The sequence below is a fragment of the Mercenaria mercenaria genome, chromosome 7 (assembly GCF_021730395.1).
Source record: "Mercenaria mercenaria strain notata chromosome 7, MADL_Memer_1, whole genome shotgun sequence".
Taxonomy (NCBI): Eukaryota; Metazoa; Mollusca; class Bivalvia; order Venerida; family Veneridae; genus Mercenaria; species Mercenaria mercenaria.
Window position 1 is genome coordinate 26,335,192 of NC_069367.1, and position 20,581 is coordinate 26,355,772.

Here is a 20,581-nt window from a genome sequence, read left to right on the forward strand (position 1 = left end):
AAGTGATCATTTGACCCAGGTTACATATGAATCTTTCAAGGGATTAGGAGATACAGAGTGGACACAAAATTGCAGGCTCAAACCTTTGACCCAGAGTTGTGACCTTCACCTTCAGCCAACATGGCTGACTCATAAGTTCTGCACATCATCTTGATGAGGTGATCATTTGACCAAAGTTCCATGAAATTTCAAGGGGTTTAGGAGATACATTGTGGACATGAAATGGAAGGCTAAAACCTTTGGCCTCGAGTTGTGACCTTGACCTTGAGCCGACATGGCTGACTCATGAGTTCTGAACATCGTCCTGATGAGGTGATCATTTGACCCAAGTTTCATGAAAATCCTTTAAGGGGTTTAGGAGATACGGAGCGGACACAAAAGTGTTACGGAAGGACGGAGACCATTTTAACCACCACCCCCAACCACTCCCTTGGAGGGGGATTAAAAAGGGACAAACCAAAATCTTTACAAAGTTTATTTTTTGATAATTCTTTGCTAATGTAGGTAAAAAATGAACCATGGATTAGGGTCATTTGAAGATTATGATTTTGAAAACAAAATATTTTATATCACTGCAAATATGTAATTCAAATATAGTAAGATCTAATTCTGTCTAAACTTAAGAAAATTGCTGAAGAATATTATGCTATTAAATAAGGTAACCGCCAGGATTTTAGGAGTAAATTATACCGGCTCATGATTGGAACAGAATTACTAGGTATAGCAATGCTAAATGAAAATCTTAAAGTAGGCTTCTGGATTTATTTGAAGAATTCTTGACAATGTAAAATAACAAGTAAAATGCTCATTTGTGTTGGGGGTCAATATGCACGAACGCGGGAATATTGAGATTAACAATATTTTTGTAGAATGATCTATTGCAATGCACAGTAAATATTTATATTAGGTTCTGTTTAAGTATTTAGAAATTTTTTGATAGATGATTACTATAAATAAATAAAATGACCCACTGTTGAGGTGAATTTGACCGGGGTCATGTATTGAAAAATTATTTGTACAATGACTTGAGGGAATGACTATGTTCATAATTATCTAGCTTTATCCTTATTGGTTTATTTATTAGAATTTTTTTGAAGATTTTCTATTAAACAAAGTAGACCCTTTATGGTGCAATCAAATTATTACCTCGTAAGTTGATTGGAAAAATTTAGTTAAGTACAGTGATGGCATTCAAATTATACAGAGACCTTTCAGGATATCTGGTTTATGAGAATAAGATTGTTACCTTTTAAATAATGATCTGGGCGGATTTTGTACAAACCCTCGTTTCACTTGAACAAATTTGTAATTCATCATTTTTACCGGATATATTAAGACCTTGAGGACACTGGTTTGATGTAAGAGTATTTATAAAGTTTTCGGATTGTCATTGCAACAAATCTGTATGAATCAATTCTTTGTAACAATTTTTTAATGATAAGACCTCACAAACTACACAAACTTATATTGAAAAAATGAACCATGTTAAAGATACAGATGTTTTATAAATAAAGTGTGAGACAACTCATCGGACGAAATTGGGACTAAATCGTATGACACTTGGTCAAATGGTGAGCTAAAATAGGCAGTACAAAAAAATCTACTTTTGTAACATAAGCTTTTAACTTTAATAATTCATTTAATGCAAAGATGATTTAATAAAGGATATTCTTTTTAAGATTTATCAATTTTATAAAAGAATGAAACATCAAAATAGCAATGTTTTCATATGTACATTGGAAAAATAATGTAAATAATACAATAGACATATTCTTGCTCAAACACATAATAAAAATATGTACATGATTAGCCCTGAGAAGTGAAATTTAATTAGGTTGGTCAATAACACCTTCAAAATGGGCTGTAAGTATATCGTAATATACAGTATTATGGTTAAAGGTTTCTTCAGATGTTTAGTTTGATCTTCATTTGCGGTAAATAAAGCAATGTATTATGCCATATCCAATGTTAAAAAATTGTCTTAAATTTGTATAGAATTAGATAATTTCTTCACAATAACCAGGGCAAATTACTGCGATAAAATACTTTCACCTTGACTTAGAATCAAAGAATGAAATAATTATGTTATTAGATTTTATGGGGGAAATATGCACGAGATCTGCAGTTGAAATATTGCACGACTTTAGGAGCGCAATATTCTTCCGCTAAAGAATGAGTGCATATTTTCCAATGCAAAGATAATAACCTTTTTATATATGTATAAATGTAACGTAAATATTATGAATTTGTTCAATAACCTGAATAAGACTGACAATACTGAACTAAATAAATAAATTAATGCAACGACACACATTACGTTATTCACCCGGTACAAAATTTAGGCGTTGGTGTATGGAAAATTATTGACGTTTCCAGTACAATTGTAACTTAATGGGGAATAGAAACGAGTATGTAATAATTAGATTTTATCCTGTTATGTTATATTCCACTAATATTGGTTTCATGTTAAAATTATTGACATTTTTTTTTGCAAGTATTATATTTAAGTTCAGTCAAACATTATTCACTCCAAGTTGACGGGACCAGAAAAATTTGTTCCAGCAGTTATCAGTAGATGGAGCCATCGACATTATACAGAGACTCTTCCGGGAATTATGCAAGTTAGAGCAAATGAAGTTTGATTGTGTTACCTTTTTCATTATTATAATATTGGCAGATTTTGTAACTAAAACCGAACTACCCAGTTTTCACTATAAAATAGTTTTCATTTCATCATTTTTTACCGGATATTTACAGATCCTTGATGAAACACTGCAGAAATCTTGATGTTAAGATGGTCCAATTTAATAAAGACTATGACGGCAATGTAATATACACTTAAACTGAACTGAGATCACTGCTTTAGATGTTCATTTCTATTTTTTTTTTCTACATGATAAAGCTTCTCACAACATCTCCACACAAACTTCTATAATTGAAAAACATGAACTACATGTATAAAGATACTATGATGTTTTATGAACCATAAAGTTGCAAGACAACATCAAATCGAGACCAGAAAAAATTGGGACTAATATAGTATGATCACCTTGGTAAAAATTTGGTGAAAAATAGGCAAGTACAATAAAACTCGTACTTTTTGGCTGTAAACCCAGTGGACGGCTTTAAACATTTAATAAATTATCATGATTATATATGAAAAAGATATTTTTACAATAAAGATATTCTATAATGTTAAGCATACAATTTACCAATGTAAATAAATACTGTTCACAGAATGGAAAATCAAGAAACTTTATGGAATGTTTTCATATGTATAACATTTGGTAAAAATATTGTAAATATATGTAAATATGACATCTAGAAGTAGGACGGAAACACATGATGATGAAAAGGAATGTGTACATGAATTGAGCATGAAAAATAAAACATTTAATTCAAAAGGGTTTGGTACAAGGGTAGACAGCGTCTTAATACCTCGGGTGTAAAAGTAATATCTACTGTAACAGGGTTACTTCCCTTACCTTTTATGCCTTGCTTTAACTGTGTGTTTTCCCTTACAGCTGCTTTTAGTTTGTTATTGCTTTACCACTGTTTGCCGGGAAATAGTTTTAAGCTAATGTTATTTATTTGCAATATCCAATGTTAAATAAAGTTTCTTGTATTTTGTGATAGACTTAGGAGTATTTCTCTTCAACAATTAAGGCTCCAGGGCACAAAATCTACTGCGGCAGATATAGAAGTGTTTCTCTTTGATAACTTAGGCTCAAGGACACCAAATCTAGTGTGATAGACTTAGGAGTATTTCTCTTCAATAATTAAGGCTCCAGACTTGCATGATAGACATAGGTGAGTTTCTCTTCAATAATGTAGGTTTCAGGACAACAAATCCACCATGGTAGCTACTTTACCTAACACCAACAACCCTTGTACCACCCTTTTGCTACAAACCATATACAATCACTCGTACAATAAATATAATTTAAGCAAAAACATAATGATCAATTAATACAACCATTAGATACAAGCAAATACAACAGTCAATCTGTGAAAAAAACAAATCAAACATAAATGACAATTCATGAATTATTGTTCTCAATTGCATTATTGCTTTCATATTTAATACTTTTTTCTACAGGACTTCATATCCCTCTTTGGACACAAGCACAGGACTACCTATTCCCAATGCCGTTACATCTTAATGTTCTAAACAGCTAGCATTGTGGAAATGCATATAAAAAAGCTTAAAAATGCATTTTAGCCTGAACTTTACTGGCTTACTTTTGTTTCTATATAAATATACAAAGTCACAACAAGCATTTATGATATGCTCCCTAATTTTGATATAGTGTTTTCTCTGTGTATGTTTTCAAGCTGATTTTTGTGAAAAACTAAAAATGGAAGCCATGTTTAACATCGGCACTATTTATGCTGTATTACACGCATATAAAATCATTTCATGATTTCTGTAAAAAGCAGAATTCTCTAGTTTATCATAGACAGTTGATTTCATTTATGTTACAAAAACATAAAAATCAATTCTTTTCAAACGTAGTAGACAAAAAGATTTCATTGTATTTTTTTAGTTCGACAGATGTTGCTGATAATTTCATTAACGTGTTCCGTGAGTCTCACCCAGGGAAGATGATCTTCAATGACTTTTTCAACATCAACTTTTGAAATTTAAAATGCTGACTAGGGGCGGAGTTACTTTACTTTTCCTACCCTCATCTCCATATTCGGCATGTATTATCTTTACTTCCTGAAAATAAAAACATATCTTAAAGTATTCTAATTTGTAAACTTGTTATTTTTCTGTTGGATGAAGCAGAGTATCATGTTTTTATGCTTTTATGTTTCTTTTGGGATTTAGTGCTGTTTTCAACAGTACTTCCATTATGCAAAGGCAGGTAGTTAACCTAATCAGTGTTCCTGGATTATGTACCTGTCTGGTCCAGTATTAACATGTTCTCTGCAAGTAACTACCAACTTCCCCGGATGAATCAGAGGTGGAGGACAAACATAACATCTTTCATCATTCATCACAGAGAAAATATGTCTTGCCCGGGATCAAACTTGATGGACTTAATGCAAATTTTTGATATTTATTCTCTGCCTCTTGATAAACCAAAAGATTATGATTATTCAAAATTTCACTTTTAAGATTATTGCTTGACATAACACAGCAGAGTCCTATATATTTTCTCTTCACACAAGTCCAAACAAAATGGCTGTCTAGGTCAGAAGCATAGAATTCAAGCCAATGAAATAAAAAAAAACAAGAGGATCATGATGACCCTAAATCACTCACCCGAGTAATATGAGCCACATGTTTGAAATGGCAAAATGATGCTACAATATTAGAAACTAGGTCATTAGGTCACATTCATGGTCACTGAAAGTCAGTTTTAAGATTGGTGTGCAAAACTGTACATGTCATCCAAATTTCAATGCTGTGTCTTAAAAAACAAGAAAGTAGGTCAGTAGGTCAAGGTCAGAGTCAAGTGACCCTTAATCGCTTGTGGTTATCAGGTAATTATAATTAAACAGTCTAGGAAATATGATCTGATAATTTTTTAAATATTTATTCCTATATAACTCATATAACAAGTGACCCCCAGGGCGGGGCCTCTTTTCACCCCAGGGGCATAATTTGAACAATCTTGTTAAAAATCCACTAGGCAACGCTACATATCAAATATCAAAGGCCTAGGCCTTGAACTTTCAGACAAGAAGATTTTTTTTCTCCCTATCATATGTAAGTCTATGTTAAATTTGGGACCCCCCAGGGCAGGGTCTCTTTTCACCCCAGGTGCATAATTTGAACAATTTTGGTAGAGGACCACAAGACAATGCAACATACCAAATATCAAAAGCCTAGGCCTTGCAGTTTAAGGCAAGAAGATTTTTAAAGTTTTTTCCTATATAAGTCTACGTAAAACTTGAGACCCCTCGGGGCTGGGCCTCTTTTCACCCCAGGGTTATAATTTGAACAATTTTGGTAGAGGACCATAAGGCAATGCTACATACAAAATTTCAAAGGCCTATGTCTTGTGGTTTTAGACAAGAAGATTTTTAAAGTTGTTTCCTATACAAGTCTAGTATGTAAAACTTGCGACCCCCGGGGCAGGGCCTCTTTTCACTCAGGAGCACAATTTGAATAATCTTCATAGAGGACCATTAGATGATGTCACACGCCAAATATCAAGGCTCTGTGCCTTGCGGTTTTGGACAAGAAGATTTTTAAAGCTTTTTCCTATATAAGGCTAAGTAAAACTTGAGACCCCCGGGGCAGGGCCTCTTTTCACTCCAGGGGCACAATTTGAACAAACTGCATAGCTGACCATTAGATGATGTCACATGCCAAATATCAAGGCTCTACGCCTTGTGGTTTTGGACAAGAAAATTTTAAAAGTTTTTCCTTTCAGTTGCCATGGCAACCAGAGTTCTGCATGGAATTCAATTCTTTGTTCAATTTTGAAAGCGGGCCATCCAAGGATCATTCCTGTGAAGTTTGGTGTAATTCTGCCCAGTGGTTTTCAAGAAGAAGATTTTTTTAGAAATTGTTGACAGACACAGGACGCAAGACTGACGACGGACATAGAGTGGTCACAAAAGCTCACCATGAGCCTTTGGCTCAGGTGAGCTAAAAAGTTCATACATATTTACAGAAATGCTATAAAAGGTTAAGACACAAATTCACAAAACATACACACCTGTTATAACTGTATTTCCTTCATAATTGAATGCACAGCTGAATATTTCATCAGTATGTCCTTCAAGAATTTGTTTACACTCGCCAGTCTCGGGATCCCACAGTCGTGCCGTCTTGTCAGAACTAGCTGTTAAAACTGAAGTACCTTGTGGATTAAATGTTATCTGGAAACATAAAGAATAGGAATATTACAAATATGGCAATTTTACGATGAATTATTATGACCACAGGTGGTTAATGAAAGCATGCTACATTGTATTTAAGACATTAAGTATACAGTTTGTTTTCTTTTGGATTAAGTACCATATTCCGACAGTATGCCGGATATGTAATGGCAGGCAGTAAACCTAATCAGTGGATTCTGCACTGGTACTAACCCATTCTCCACAAACAAGTAAATGCCAACATGTGATCAAATACTGAGGATGAATGACACACTGTCTTTCACCAATTATCGCCGAGACAGCTTTTCCAAGGTATCAAACTCCTGATTCTGCTGTCCATATATCTACACTCTCCATACTGAGCAAAGTGTACAGACTTAGGCAGGCTGTGATTTTAATACAAGAGTAACATAATGTACATACAGAAATTCCTACTAGTAATTACTAGCATCTGTTATAAAACTGTCAAAACATTTGAACAATTGGCATACATGTACTACTCAAAAATCTTCATCTTTTTGAACAGCAAAATCATATTTTCAACTTGTGTTATACATATGCATCTCTAAATATGTTTAAAATTTCATCCCTTCGAATTATGACATTAAACTGCTATAATGAAATTTATCAATATAAATTCTACATACATACCAGTGCATACAATGTATCTGCACTTATAAATCTCATTGCCTCTATTATACTAAATGCAACTTTCCTTTTTTTAATATCTAAACAAACTTTACTCTTCCCTTGTGATAAATAGAATGATAAACTTTATGAGTCTCAGAAATTTCAATCAAGTACATTCTGCACATGGCTACAATGTGCACAAGTTCTATAACTAAACTCACTTTTGAAATTTCACCTTCATGACCTTCGAACTTTGAGATGAGTGTATGAGTTGTGGCATTGTAGCACCGTGCTGTCCCATCAGCAGAGGCCGTCAATAAATACTGTCCCGTCATATCAAATGCCACGTCAAGGACTTCATCCTCATGGCCTCGTAAAGTTCCTACACATGTACCTAGAATATACAAAACATATTTCCAAAATCTGTATAACAAAATTTTTATTCAGTAATTTTGAGAAAAAATTTAAGTAAGGAGACATATGTGATGGAAAATAATGATATATATATGATAAATTATCATTGAAATCTGCAGGTTACTGCCATGAACTAATTCTTCTATGTTTGTTTGTTTGTTTGTTTTGGGTTTAACGCCGTTTTTCAACAGTATTTCAGTCATGTAACGGCGGGCAGTTAACCTAACCAGTGTTCCTGGATTCTGTACCAGTACAAACCTGTTCTCCGCAAGTAACTGCCAACTTCCCCACATGATATTCTTCTATGTTGCAAGATGACATTTTGTCTTGAAATACAAATTTATGCTTAAAAGTTACAACACATAATACAGATTTTGAATCCACAGCAATAATTAGGGTGGAAAGAAGTGACGGTAACCTGGGTAACTTGCTTCATGCTAAAACATGTTTTCTGATTTCAATGTTCATGATATTTACACTAGTTCCACCAGTACTAAAATTAGCACATAACAGCAAGTCATATGACACATTCCCTTAAACTGAAACACTATCAGATGCCTAATAAATAGTCATCTTATAACAGAACATTATTTGTTACTGTTGTTATGATAAATACTGTAAACAATATTAAAACTGTATCTCAAAATTTGTGCTGTTTATTAGCTTGCAAAAGTAAGAAAAGAGTTCAATAGCAACAAACCATGGTTTGTCTCCCATATTTTACAAGTTTTATCCATGGATCCTGTAGCTATCAAGGAACAGTCATAATTGAACTGGGCACTGCTTATTTCTGCTCTGTGTCCAATTAAAGTATGTATTCTCCTAGAAAAGTCATTGAAATTACTAGATAAGTTAAAACAATACTGCACAGGCAAATTTTAAAGTCTAATATGACAATAGTATATTTACCATTTTGCTAGGTACAGCCTCATACACCTACAAACAAATAAAACTGTGGGTCCTTTATGTCTTTTGCTTGTTTGTTGAAATTTGTATTTTGTTTAACACATTAGGAGAACATAGTTTTGCTATGCAACTACTTTACGGCTAACCAAAAGAATTTGACTAACGGCTGTCACAGATAAATATTAAACATGGATTGAATGTTGAATTTCTGTGCATCTTTTTTTGTGAATGACATAAGACCACATGTGTGTCATCTCACAGAAAAGGTAGCCCTTGATATAACTGCACCATATTATTGAATGTTGTTCACATGAAAATCAACATTTTTTTTTCTTTCTATACAATTAAATGAAAATAGTTTTTGACATTCCATTGTGAAAATTATGTCTTAAGCTTTAAAAAATTTCATTAATTACTTAAAGTTATGTCAGACTTTTAGCTGACATCTGTCTCAAGATTATGATCAATTAGATCAGATTTTGTTAAGCAAACAACTTGGGCACATATGAGGATAGAACATAAACACAGAAATAAAACAAATATTTACTTTCCACTGATGACGTCCCACACCATAACTGTATGATCAAATGAGCCAGTAATCAACTGGGATCCCGACGAGTTGAAAGAAAGGGAGATAATCTCAGCAGAATGACCCTAAAATATAATACACAAATAACTGAGAATGCAAAATTTAAATCACAATTCTGATGCCAAACTATTTGTTGAACACATTAAATTTTGCTTTAGTTTGGTTTAATGTCACGCTGACACAAGTACACAATGTATAGGTCATATGGTGACTTTCCACCTTTTGATAAGTGGAGGAAGACCTCGGGTGCCCCTCTATGTATTGTTTTGTCACAGGCAGGCACCTGGGTAGAACATTGGACCTTCCTTAAGCCAGCTTGGTGGCTTCCTCACATGAAGAGTTCAATTTTAACACATTTAAGTGAGGTTTATAGCAAATAGCAGTATCTGAACTTGAAACAACAATTTTCCTGCTTTACTGGTGAAGGAAGTCCCAATATTGCCATCAAGCAATGTCATACATATACATTTTAGTGAAACCACAAACATTCTACTGTATCATAAACTTATATGAGAAGTTTCCACTACAGGGTTGTTGTCACAGTGAAGGATTATCAATGGTATAATTAAAGATTATTTTCGAGTGCTTGCAGATCTATACATTTTTTGCACACTTCTTACAACATAAGTTAACAATGTTGAACTGATGTGTTCAGTGGATGCCCCCACTCCCGCCACCTCTCCCCCATCCTTACTCATGATTTATGGAGACAGCAGCCAAATTTCAAACATGACAAAAAGAATCCTGAACATTCATGTATGGAGTAAAACTTTGTAACTAGTAACACTGGCTACTTCCTTACATCAGTGGTTAAATGCTAAATAAATGTTTAAAAGAACTGTTTTGATGTTACAAGAAATTCTTCAGTATTCAAAAATGATGAAAAAAAATCTATCGAATCTTACATTTAAAGACGCCACTTCCTGTCCAGTCTGTATATCCCAGAGTTTTGCTGTGGTGTCCATACTTCCAGTAGCAATCATTGTACTTGGTGGGTTAAAACTTAAACATACCTGTAATAATAAATGCACAAACTTTGCTATCACATCATTCTATCTTTAGAACACTTAGTCATGCGACACTGCTTTTTTTATGTACCCCAAATTTAGACCGTGTGAAAAGTTGAATTATTAAACTCTGTTGTAATTCATTTGTTCCACTGTACCTCATTTTAATGCATCACAAACTTTAGTACAGTCAGATGAATCCCTCTCAGTTTCATAAAACACATACACAAATCAAAATAACTGAAATGTTATGGGACTGCAAATATACTGAGATGAAAACAATTGTTATTTTATTTATCATTTATTATCAACTCTTTCATTTTGGAAATCTCCACATTTTGAAATTCATTTCCAAAGGTTTAATCAACATAGTAATGTCTGTATCTTTGTTTAAATTTGCCTGAGCTAAAAATTTAGTGCCTTGACAAATGTTCCAACTACACATGTATAGAAATATCTTTTTCGGCGACGCCGTCTAAATTCGTTTTCGTTACCTATGCCACATGACTTCAGTTTGCAAATCAAACTACTTGATAACGCATTATAGATAATTTATCAAAATGGACAATTTATGCAACACTCTGCCTGATTGGACGACAGCGTCAATTTCTTTCACTCTGTTGATTGTGCTATGCTGAGTAAAATGTAGACAAAGTGTTTATCCTAAACGACGCTGTTCACAGTTTTAAAGCTAACTTTGGCTCAGTATATTTAGCAAGAATATTGATATATCTCAAAATGATAAGTAAGTTTAATAAATATGATAAAAACATGTGTAAATACCAACATATATCAAATTAAAGAAAGAGCTGAATACGGTCTGCGTATCACATGAATAAGGGTGTGATAAGAGTCTTTTATGTAGAGAAGTGCTTTTTAAAAGATTTTCCTTGTTACAATTGTCGTCTGTATATGAAAAGGTTTCTTGCTTTTGTGACTTATTCAGATTGCATACTAAAATGAGTACTTGTTTGCTTTGATATATTTGTTATAAATTATTTAACTGATTTATTATATATGAATATTTTTCTTTAGTATGGTATGCAAATATTGAACTCAGTTGAAATCTGTTTCATTATATATATGCTATATAATGACTGAATCTCATTACACTGAAATGAAGGCCTGCTGCATACAGTTTATCTATGTAATATGACTACGGTCAAACTTTGCTTATGAAACAGAAATATTGAAATAATTACAATTGCATGTTTTGCTTGACCTTCACCTTTTTATAGGTGTGACGTCATTGTCCAAAGATTCATGAATAGCGAATATGCATTTCTTAAAGCGGGATCAGTTGGCCTATTTTAGAAATAAATAAAAATAATAAATAAAAAAAATCCTTTAATTGATTTTTTCTCATGTATTCTAATCAAACTTGATTTGTAGCATCTTTATTAGGCCCGCAGCCAACTTTGTTCAGCTGGGACATTTGACCCCTTTTAGGGGCTGCTAGAGCTAAAACTAGAAATGCCTTTATACAGCGTCTCATGAACAGCTTGGTGGATCTTTGTCATACTTGGTCTGGAGCATCATTATAAGGTCCTCTTCCAAATTTATTTATATAGGAACTTGGGCCCTATTAGAGACCACTATAGCTAAAAGTATGCCTTTCTTCGCATTAACCACTAAAATGTAATGGATTTTTATCAAACTCGGTGTGTAACAATATCGTAAGGTCTCCTGCTATTTTGTTACAAATGGGGATAGGGACCAATTTAGCTAAAATAATCAACACGTTTAATGACCTCTTCTCATGAACCGCTTCATGAATCTTCATCAAACTACTGCTGTAATTATTCGTCTAAGGATAAACGAAACAAAATTGCAACCCTACGAAATCTTTGCGAAAAATTAAAAGATAACCATTTAAATTGTTAAAGTGCGGTGTTTAGTTTTGCAATTTGAAAAATGTTAGATGAATGTTAGATGAAAAATTCATAAACTTCTTTCCTTATTACAATTCGCCGACCATCATTTTTAAAGATATTTCTTGTTTAGCTCTATATATCTTTAAAGAATTTATGTTGTTTACTGAGCCTTAAGAAACACCCTAAAGAATAAAAATCATGTACAAAGGAACTTACAATTTCAGCAGTATGGCCTCTGAACGTATGATAACACTTTCCTGATTCAAAGCTCCATAATTTACACGTCTTGTCAAATGAACCAGTAGCTATTTTATCCCTGCAAAGTCAAAACAAAAGCAACTTTAACCCAAATCTAGATAAATATTTCCTCGGTAAAAACAAGCTTACACTGCTAATTTTAAACATTTTCGGGAAAATCAATCAAGCTATGCTTTCACATCTGAAATAACCTCATTTTTAAATTCTAAGAGAGTTTAGTTTTCACCTGGTAAATGTAAAAATATATAACAACAAAAATAAGCCTCCCCATACAAACAACAAATGCATTAGAAAGAGTTATAAACTACAAATAAATGTGTAACATCTTCAACTCTACAATAAATATTCTGTTCAGTTATATCACACATATCACCTAAGTCCTATTATTATTACAAACTTGTTTTTATTCAAGTTACAATGTAATCTGAAACAGTATTTTTCCATACCGATGTCTGAACTTCATATCTGCTGGTTGAGATCTTTTTTATGTGTCGCATAATTTATGTTATTTAACAATATATATGTCAGTACTGTCAGTTTTATTCAGGTTATTGGGCAAAATCATTATAAATATGAATATTAACTGCTTTGCTTCAAGAAATATGCACTCATTCTTTAGTGGACCAATAATGCGCACCTTAAGTAGCACAATATTTCAGCTGCAGAATTTGTGCATATTTCTCAAAGACAAAGCTATTACCGGTACTCTATAATTATATCCTCTGTAGGTATACTGCCACTTCATACAAAATAAACAGATTTTGCCTGTCATGGTGCTCTACACCGGGCATGTTAAACAATTAATCATTCACAAAGAGGTAGGCTATGTTAGTGGAGCATGTCTGTATCTAACATTTCTATGGTACCTACCCATATGGATTATTGAAGGCTATTGCATACACTACATTTCTGTGTCCCTCTAGAGTATGTAACTCTTCCCCCGAGGCTGTGTCCCATATTTTACATGTTCGATCATAACTTCCTGTGATAAAACTGAAAAACAGAATATTCCTTGTAATTAAACACAACTCTTCTTCCACTAAATAGGTTGTTTTTCTAAGACATATCATTCAAGTCAACACTTGCATTTTATACTCTTTTGTTCAGAAACATCATTTTTTATCAGACTGATTAAAATGGTTTCCCCTTTGATAAACAGTCTACCTGTTTTAAGCAGCCTGCCATGGCAGCAACACAATCTGGCTGCTTAAGACAAGTTGAAATTATAACAAAACAGAACAAAATATCATTTACGGAAGTCAGCAGACTGGCTGCTTAGGACAAGAGACAATATGGACCTTAAGTCTTTTAGTTTTTAGGTGGCTTGCTGCTTAAGGTAAGTGACTGTTTAATACAGTTAGCTGCTAAAGCAAGTTCAACAATAAAACTTAAGCTTTACTTCATTTCTATGAATTGAAAATAAAACAAAAATTCTTCAGATTCCATTTTTTCCTATGTAGCTTCTTCCAATGTCACCTAGGTAACATACAATTTACACTTGTAAGTTCCTTACGTAACTCATAAAATCTACATTTAAGTTACCTTGATCCAGATTTATTGAAGGCCACATTTGTGAGGGGCAGTATATGTGCTCTTAGCACCTGAAATTTAAGTTCTAATATTAAACATAGCTGAAGCATAGGTTATATTATCAACTTTAAATAACAGCCACCATCACCCTCAACAAAAAAATCGAAAAACATTGATGACTGATAAATTATTAAAAGAATTTACAGCAAAATCTTACATGAACATACTTATATTATAATAGCAAAATACATGTACTTTTAGCTGTTAACTTTATTATATTAAGAACTGACAAATTAAGAGCATAACATCTTAAACTGAAAATAACTTGAAACTGACATCATAATACTTCAACAATAAATAACATTTTTTCATTTTAAATTCATAAACCGTTGAAATGTCCTTCAAGCTGCAACAGAGTTCATAATTTTTTATACTTACTTTAAACAAATAAAAATGGTGTTCATCTTTTATGGCAAGTTTCTCTTGTAACCCTGATTTTAGTTAAGGTTTGATATTTTACTTATTTTCTGAACAATTAAACATTATTTAACTAAATATTAACAATCCTAGACTCATTTAAAAAAGTACTGTTTTCAACTATATGGCAAAATTCTGACAAGATTTTTAAAATTTCCACCATACATATCAATAGAATGGGGACCATGCCATGTTTTTTTTGTGCTAACATTTGAAAGGATACGTCCGATGAGTTTTCTGACTTGTTCAGTTTTTGATGCTGTAATTAATGCCTCCTTTCTTGCTATCTCGTCTACAACAGCATCCACATCTGTTCTGAAATCATAATATAGGTAAAACATAATTAATTAAAAATCATATACTGTTTTTTCTCACCAAGTAACAGGGTTCTCACTAGCAATTTCAAGTTGCAGTCCTGGGACTCCAAAAGCTGAAAAAGTTGCAGTCCCAACTACTGACTAGACTGATGGACAGACTTAAATGTTTCGTCAAAACACAGGCCTCTATTGTACTGTCAAATTAAGTGTAGACCGACAGACATTTTGTAATCACAATTCTTCACCCAAATATTGTTAAGGTGCGATGAAAAGGTAAAGGTAAATTGTAGTCAAAAATTAATGCAGGACAAAATCACCCCTGCACAACACCCCCACCCCCTCTCTGTCCCATCCCTGCTGTTTCTGATATTCCTGGACAAAATCCCCCTGTGAAATTATCAAGGTGGACAAAATTCCCCTTGTAAAAATATAAAGTTTGACAAAATTCTTGGCGATAATTTTATCTTTACCTTTTTATTTCAAAATGGAAACGTATATAAACATACAGTGAAAAGAAAATACATGAACAATTACTGCTTTTATTTTAATACTTATTAAAGTTAAAACATTCGGTCTAAAATACATTAAGAATGCACAGTATGTCTATGATCAACTTATTAATAAATGCTTCTTCAGTAAAATCATCGATTTTGCAGAATAATAATCACGTTACTAAGACTGGCATCGGCAGCATCTTAAATTACTCGGACATTCATTCCTAATTATCACTTCTTCTAAAAAAGTTCTTTAAAACTGCCTGGTAATTAGTACGTGTGAAAACAATCAGAGTTACTCCAAACACTACGTAATCCGTCGTTAACAATTAGAAATTGTCACCTATGCAATCACGCCGACAATCACATGTATACAACTGAGTAAATTATACATATGCAGCTTATCTCTCGGTGTACTGTAAACGGGCAACGCTGATTGGCTATACGCGGCTATCGGTGACAAGCGAGTGACTCCGCCCACATATTTTGCTCTCGAGTCAAACCTTGTGTATTCACAGGTTTATGTAATCAATTAATTTTCATTGCGTCTCACTGCAGAAACGTGCGTCCGGGGACTCCCAAGCTGCAATAAACACGCGTATACCGGGACCAATTATGCGTACAGGGACGCCGATTTCGGCGTTTCTGAGAACCCTGAAGTAATAATTAAAGCCTTGAGATGTCTGGTGGTTGCGGGTTTTGCTAGATTTATTTTCTGTTTAAATGCCAATCTATAAATAAACATGTATAAGAATCAAATACAAATGTGCCTCATATCTAAGATTAAGCCTGCCTGACCTTACATGAACTTATCTAGATTGACAGCTGGAAGTCAGTGATGTAACAATGGGCTGGAATACCTTATCTATGATAGATCTTGTATACCGGTAATCTAAATGGTAAGTGTGAATGGATAGAGGTTGAATAAGAACTGCATGATCGTTGATAATTCATCTGATTTGTTCATGAATGGGACTACTTTGTGTAGCACATGAACAAACTTTGGATGTGTTTTGGAATCAAAAAAAGATGCTATATGATTGTCAGAAATACACTTAACTTTGGTAGCAGGATAAACCCGCAACCAAAAATTACCAGCATCAAATTAAAAATTTTAAGTCAGATTTATTTGTCAATATCAGGTTTGTTAGCAAATTGAGAGATTTCTATCTTTAACATGTTTAAGTAACCTCAGAGCTTGAAGACAAACTATACTAGGTTGAATGACAAAACATGGACAGAATGCAGATGGCAAAAAAAAATATATATCCCAAAGCAATCATTATGTCTAATTCCTGTATAGATTCATTTAATTTCTTTTCATAATTTAAAATGGCAATGGCACTTGCTGGAATGGAGGTTAACACTGAACAATTCAATCAATATTAAATTACCATTTTCGCTAAATACTTACTCTGGTTTCAAATCTAGTAAATCTATTGACTTTGTTTTTATATTCCCACCTTGTTCATACTCCAGTATAATTCCTGAAAATAGATAAAATGATGTGAAATGAGGAGGCATTCTCCAACAGCGGTAAGGCACTTTCCTACAGAGACAATGTAAAGGCAAGGGATGATCTGCAGTGAATTTTCCTTGTTTTAACTGTAAAACTTACTGCATTTTTTATGCAATTATATTAAACAAGAACTGTTGCAGGAAATCAACCTGTCACCGAAAAAAGTGAAAAACTGGGATGAACAGGCAAGAACATCCTGGCTGGAGATTTTAATTGTCCAGATATAGACTGGGAAACTCACTATCAATCAAAATTCATCAGTTAAACAACCATCCAATGCGAAATGACAATATTCTTGATCTTGCGTTTTAAAACAATCCGTCTTTGATAAAGAACTCAACAAGTACACCGGGAATCAGTGATCATGTGATGGCAGAGATAGACATAGAAATTAAACAAATTTAATATGCAGAAACCAAGCAAAAATTATTTGTTCTCAAAAGCAATGTGGAACAAAATATATCCAGCCTGTGAAGAGCTTTCAAACAAAATCATAAACAGGACAACAAATTCTGTGCAAGAACTCTGGGACACTCTGAACTTGGTATATCCAAAACTTCTTGGACAAAAATATTGTTGTTATGTTATTCCAGTCTTATATAGCATCCATTTCATGATAATCCTTAATCATGTTGAAAGGAGTTTAGCATAGCGCAAAGGCTGCCACTCAGGGCACCAAATTCATCCTCTACTGGTACATGCACAGTGCAATCTGACCAGAGTGACAGAGCAGGACAAAGCCCCTAGAACAGAGAGAGAGAGAAGCCTCACAAGCCTCCTCATCATCATCTTCAGTAATCGACTCACTCTAAAAGAGCATAACTGCGTTTTGTCTGTCCAGCTAACTTAGCCTAGCTCTTTGTGAATAGACAGTCTGGTTCTTTAACATGTCCGATGTATAACACCCACACACCCAAAGCCATCTTTTCTGGGAAGAACCGGCAGTTCTGGCCTCTTAGTTATAGATGGGAGACACTCAACTTGTCTCATGAGCATCTCAGAAAATTCCAGGGTCACACTACTGAAAGTTCTATCATGATGAATAGTACAGTATCTAATCAGAAAGTATACCATTTGGAATTCTTTTCTCAGTTGAAAAATATTTTCCGTCATCTATATGTAAACACGAAGGCTTGTTACGTCAAATCTGTCGAAACATGTGTCAACTGCTAAATTTCGTCAAAACTTTTCACTGCTCCTGGCAAAGAGAAAACCCTGGACTAGATTGGCCTGATATAATTGTCAAATAGAGGTACAAATGGCACATGCAGATTTTCTTACCCGGAGGATAGTATCTAAGCAAAAATCTTTTCAATTTCATGTCTAAACTTTACTGTTTGTCAGCAGAAAAATTTAACATGGCGGAGCGTCCTGGACGGCAAGGGCAAGTAACTCTATTTAACCGATCGCACTAAAATCAGTCACCATATCCGTCCTAATCAGCCCACGGTAACCATGACAATTAATAACACATTTGTCCTAAGGAATTTGACGAAGTATTTCGTTTATACTAATAAACATAATAACAACACATTTAAAAATGCCTGACTCACAAGAATAAAACTGTAGCAGAAAAAAACTGTTTAACATTGACAAGATAGTTGTTGATATTTTTTTTCAAGTTTGCTGTAATTACATCAAGATTTATATAATATTTGGTTCTGGTTCTTAAAATTGTCGGTACTCCCGTATATTAATATAAATGAGGTTTTCGCTCAACAAATTTATCCCACGATTATTACTACATTTTGTGGTTCCGACATTTTATTTTCAGGGGTGATGACTAGAATTAGGCCTACGGATTGGAACTAACTATTATGCACCTGTCAATATTTTGCCCGCCCGGGGGAGCGGCGGGCATACACGGGACTTTAGACAGAAGACCATTCCCGACAGGCGGGAATTTGACAAACATTTGATGTACCAACCAGGCTCTAGGGTGGGATTTAGACAAAAAAAGGTTGTCTCTAGGGTGGGGATTTAGACAACAAAATTTTTGAAATGTCAAATTCCCCTGGGTCAGCCCGCCGCCCCCCTGGGCGGGCAAAATATTGACAGGTGCATTAACATATGATTGAACACAATGAATTTACATTCTTCTTGTGTTTTTAGATATCCAGTATAATTTGGGCATAATAGTAAACTTATGCATAGACCTGCCGTCATTATAACCTTTCGGTTTTAGCCGATGGTGTGCTAATCTTAAAAATTAAGCTAGAACATTAGTTAAAACAGTGTAAGTTCATTTAAAATAACTCAGGACACATTCAGAATACCGATTTCATTCTAAAACAGCTTCTTGTAAAAAGGTAACGTTATGTTAATGAATGTTCTATCTCTGGTCAAATACTTTTTATGGTACATGTGACACAAAGTTCTAGACCTTTTATACATATTTTGACACGGATAAGGACAAACTATAGCCTGGCTCAATGAAATCACAAACAAACCCCATAAATGATAAAGGCGCCCAACTTCGCATGTTACATGACAACCATCCAATGTTTCATGACCCTAGGTCAAAATCCGCTAACAGGAAGTACGTCATGACGTTACAAAGACAAACGCAACGCAATAGTTCCGGTTTTGTTTTATGTTTTCCCCGTAAAATGACGTCTTTTGAATCGGGAAATACACTGTAATGAACAAAGAGGAACTATCATGGTATTTGATTTTTATCCAGTTTTACGTAACATCAGTATAATTACCACACGAATCTGCTACAAAGATTGCAGTAGTTCGTTATACGTCATTTAGAGCACGAGAGTCATCTTACACTCCATGGTGTAATTATTTTCCAGCACCGGTGAAATCACCATATATCCCAGTCTGGTATGCAAGAAATTCTTTGGCTAATATAATGCAGGTTTGTCCATATCCTTTGTTCAGTGCGTCTAAATAGGTGCAGAAAGCGAAACATTTAAAGTTCCATAAATATGACACAAACTAAGAGAACAGAATGCAAAGGCGATTTGGGCATCTATCATTTGTGTAAACCTTGCCAGGGATTATGGGACAGGTGGATGGTGGGACAGACACCGAAAGCAAAACAATAGCAATTATATATCTTCCCCGCAAGATGATGATGATGATGATGATGCCATAGTTAAGTTACAACACCGAAAGTTGATGACAGAATCTTTGAAAATGTGATTTTCTTCTTAACCCTCTTCTTGGACAAACATATATGTCATATTTGCAACATGTGAAGAATTCACAAGTGCGTGGCAAGTGCGATCTGGGAAAATATGGTCCTACAAAAGTACAGCTGATTATGAACTGTGATACCTATGTTGTAATGCGTGAAATTAATGCTTTCACTTATTGCAAAACGTATAACATTAGAAGGTCAATAAATTATTTATGGTTACCTAGAATTTAACTTAATTGTTTAACCTTTAGCCTGAAGGCGGCAAAAGATTCTGCCTTTGACCAGTGCAGACCAGGCTGACCATGGTCTGCACTGTTCGTTATTCAGTTAGTAAATTTTCAGTGAACTCCCTTCGAATAATAAATGGTATTGCCCAAATTGAATAATGGAAGTCCATTTTAGAAATTTAGCAGGGTACGTAAGGGTTACCTGTATTTAGGATATCTCTTAATGAAATTTTAATGAATAATGTTATTGCTTTCAATTACTGTAAAACGTTAGAGGGTCAGTTACATTATCTATATCTTTAACTTATCTTAAACCACAGCCAAGCCACTTTTTGTTAATTATCTCAA

The 20,581-nt window shown here is 34.0% G+C and overlaps 1 protein-coding gene across 1 annotated transcript; it reads right to left on the reverse strand.

Moving 5' to 3' along the window:
- Nucleotides 1-2,087: 2,087 nt before the first annotated feature.
- On the reverse strand, nucleotides 2,088-18,268 carry LOC123554480 (dynein assembly factor with WDR repeat domains 1-like). The gene is made up of 13 exons (XM_053547886.1): nucleotides 18,137-18,268; nucleotides 16,751-16,823; nucleotides 14,749-14,840; nucleotides 14,487-14,539; nucleotides 14,061-14,119; nucleotides 13,389-13,511; nucleotides 12,477-12,576; nucleotides 10,285-10,392; nucleotides 9,338-9,444; nucleotides 8,585-8,706; nucleotides 7,692-7,864; nucleotides 6,678-6,840; nucleotides 2,088-4,723 (listed from the first exon to the last, which is right to left on the reverse strand). Exons 1-13 carry the CDS (start codon nucleotides 18,174-18,176, stop codon nucleotides 4,689-4,691), a joined length of 1,248 nt encoding a protein of 415 aa, XP_053403861.1. The 5' UTR covers nucleotides 18,177-18,268; the 3' UTR covers nucleotides 2,088-4,688.
- Between the last annotated feature and the right edge of the window lie 2,313 nt (nucleotides 18,269-20,581).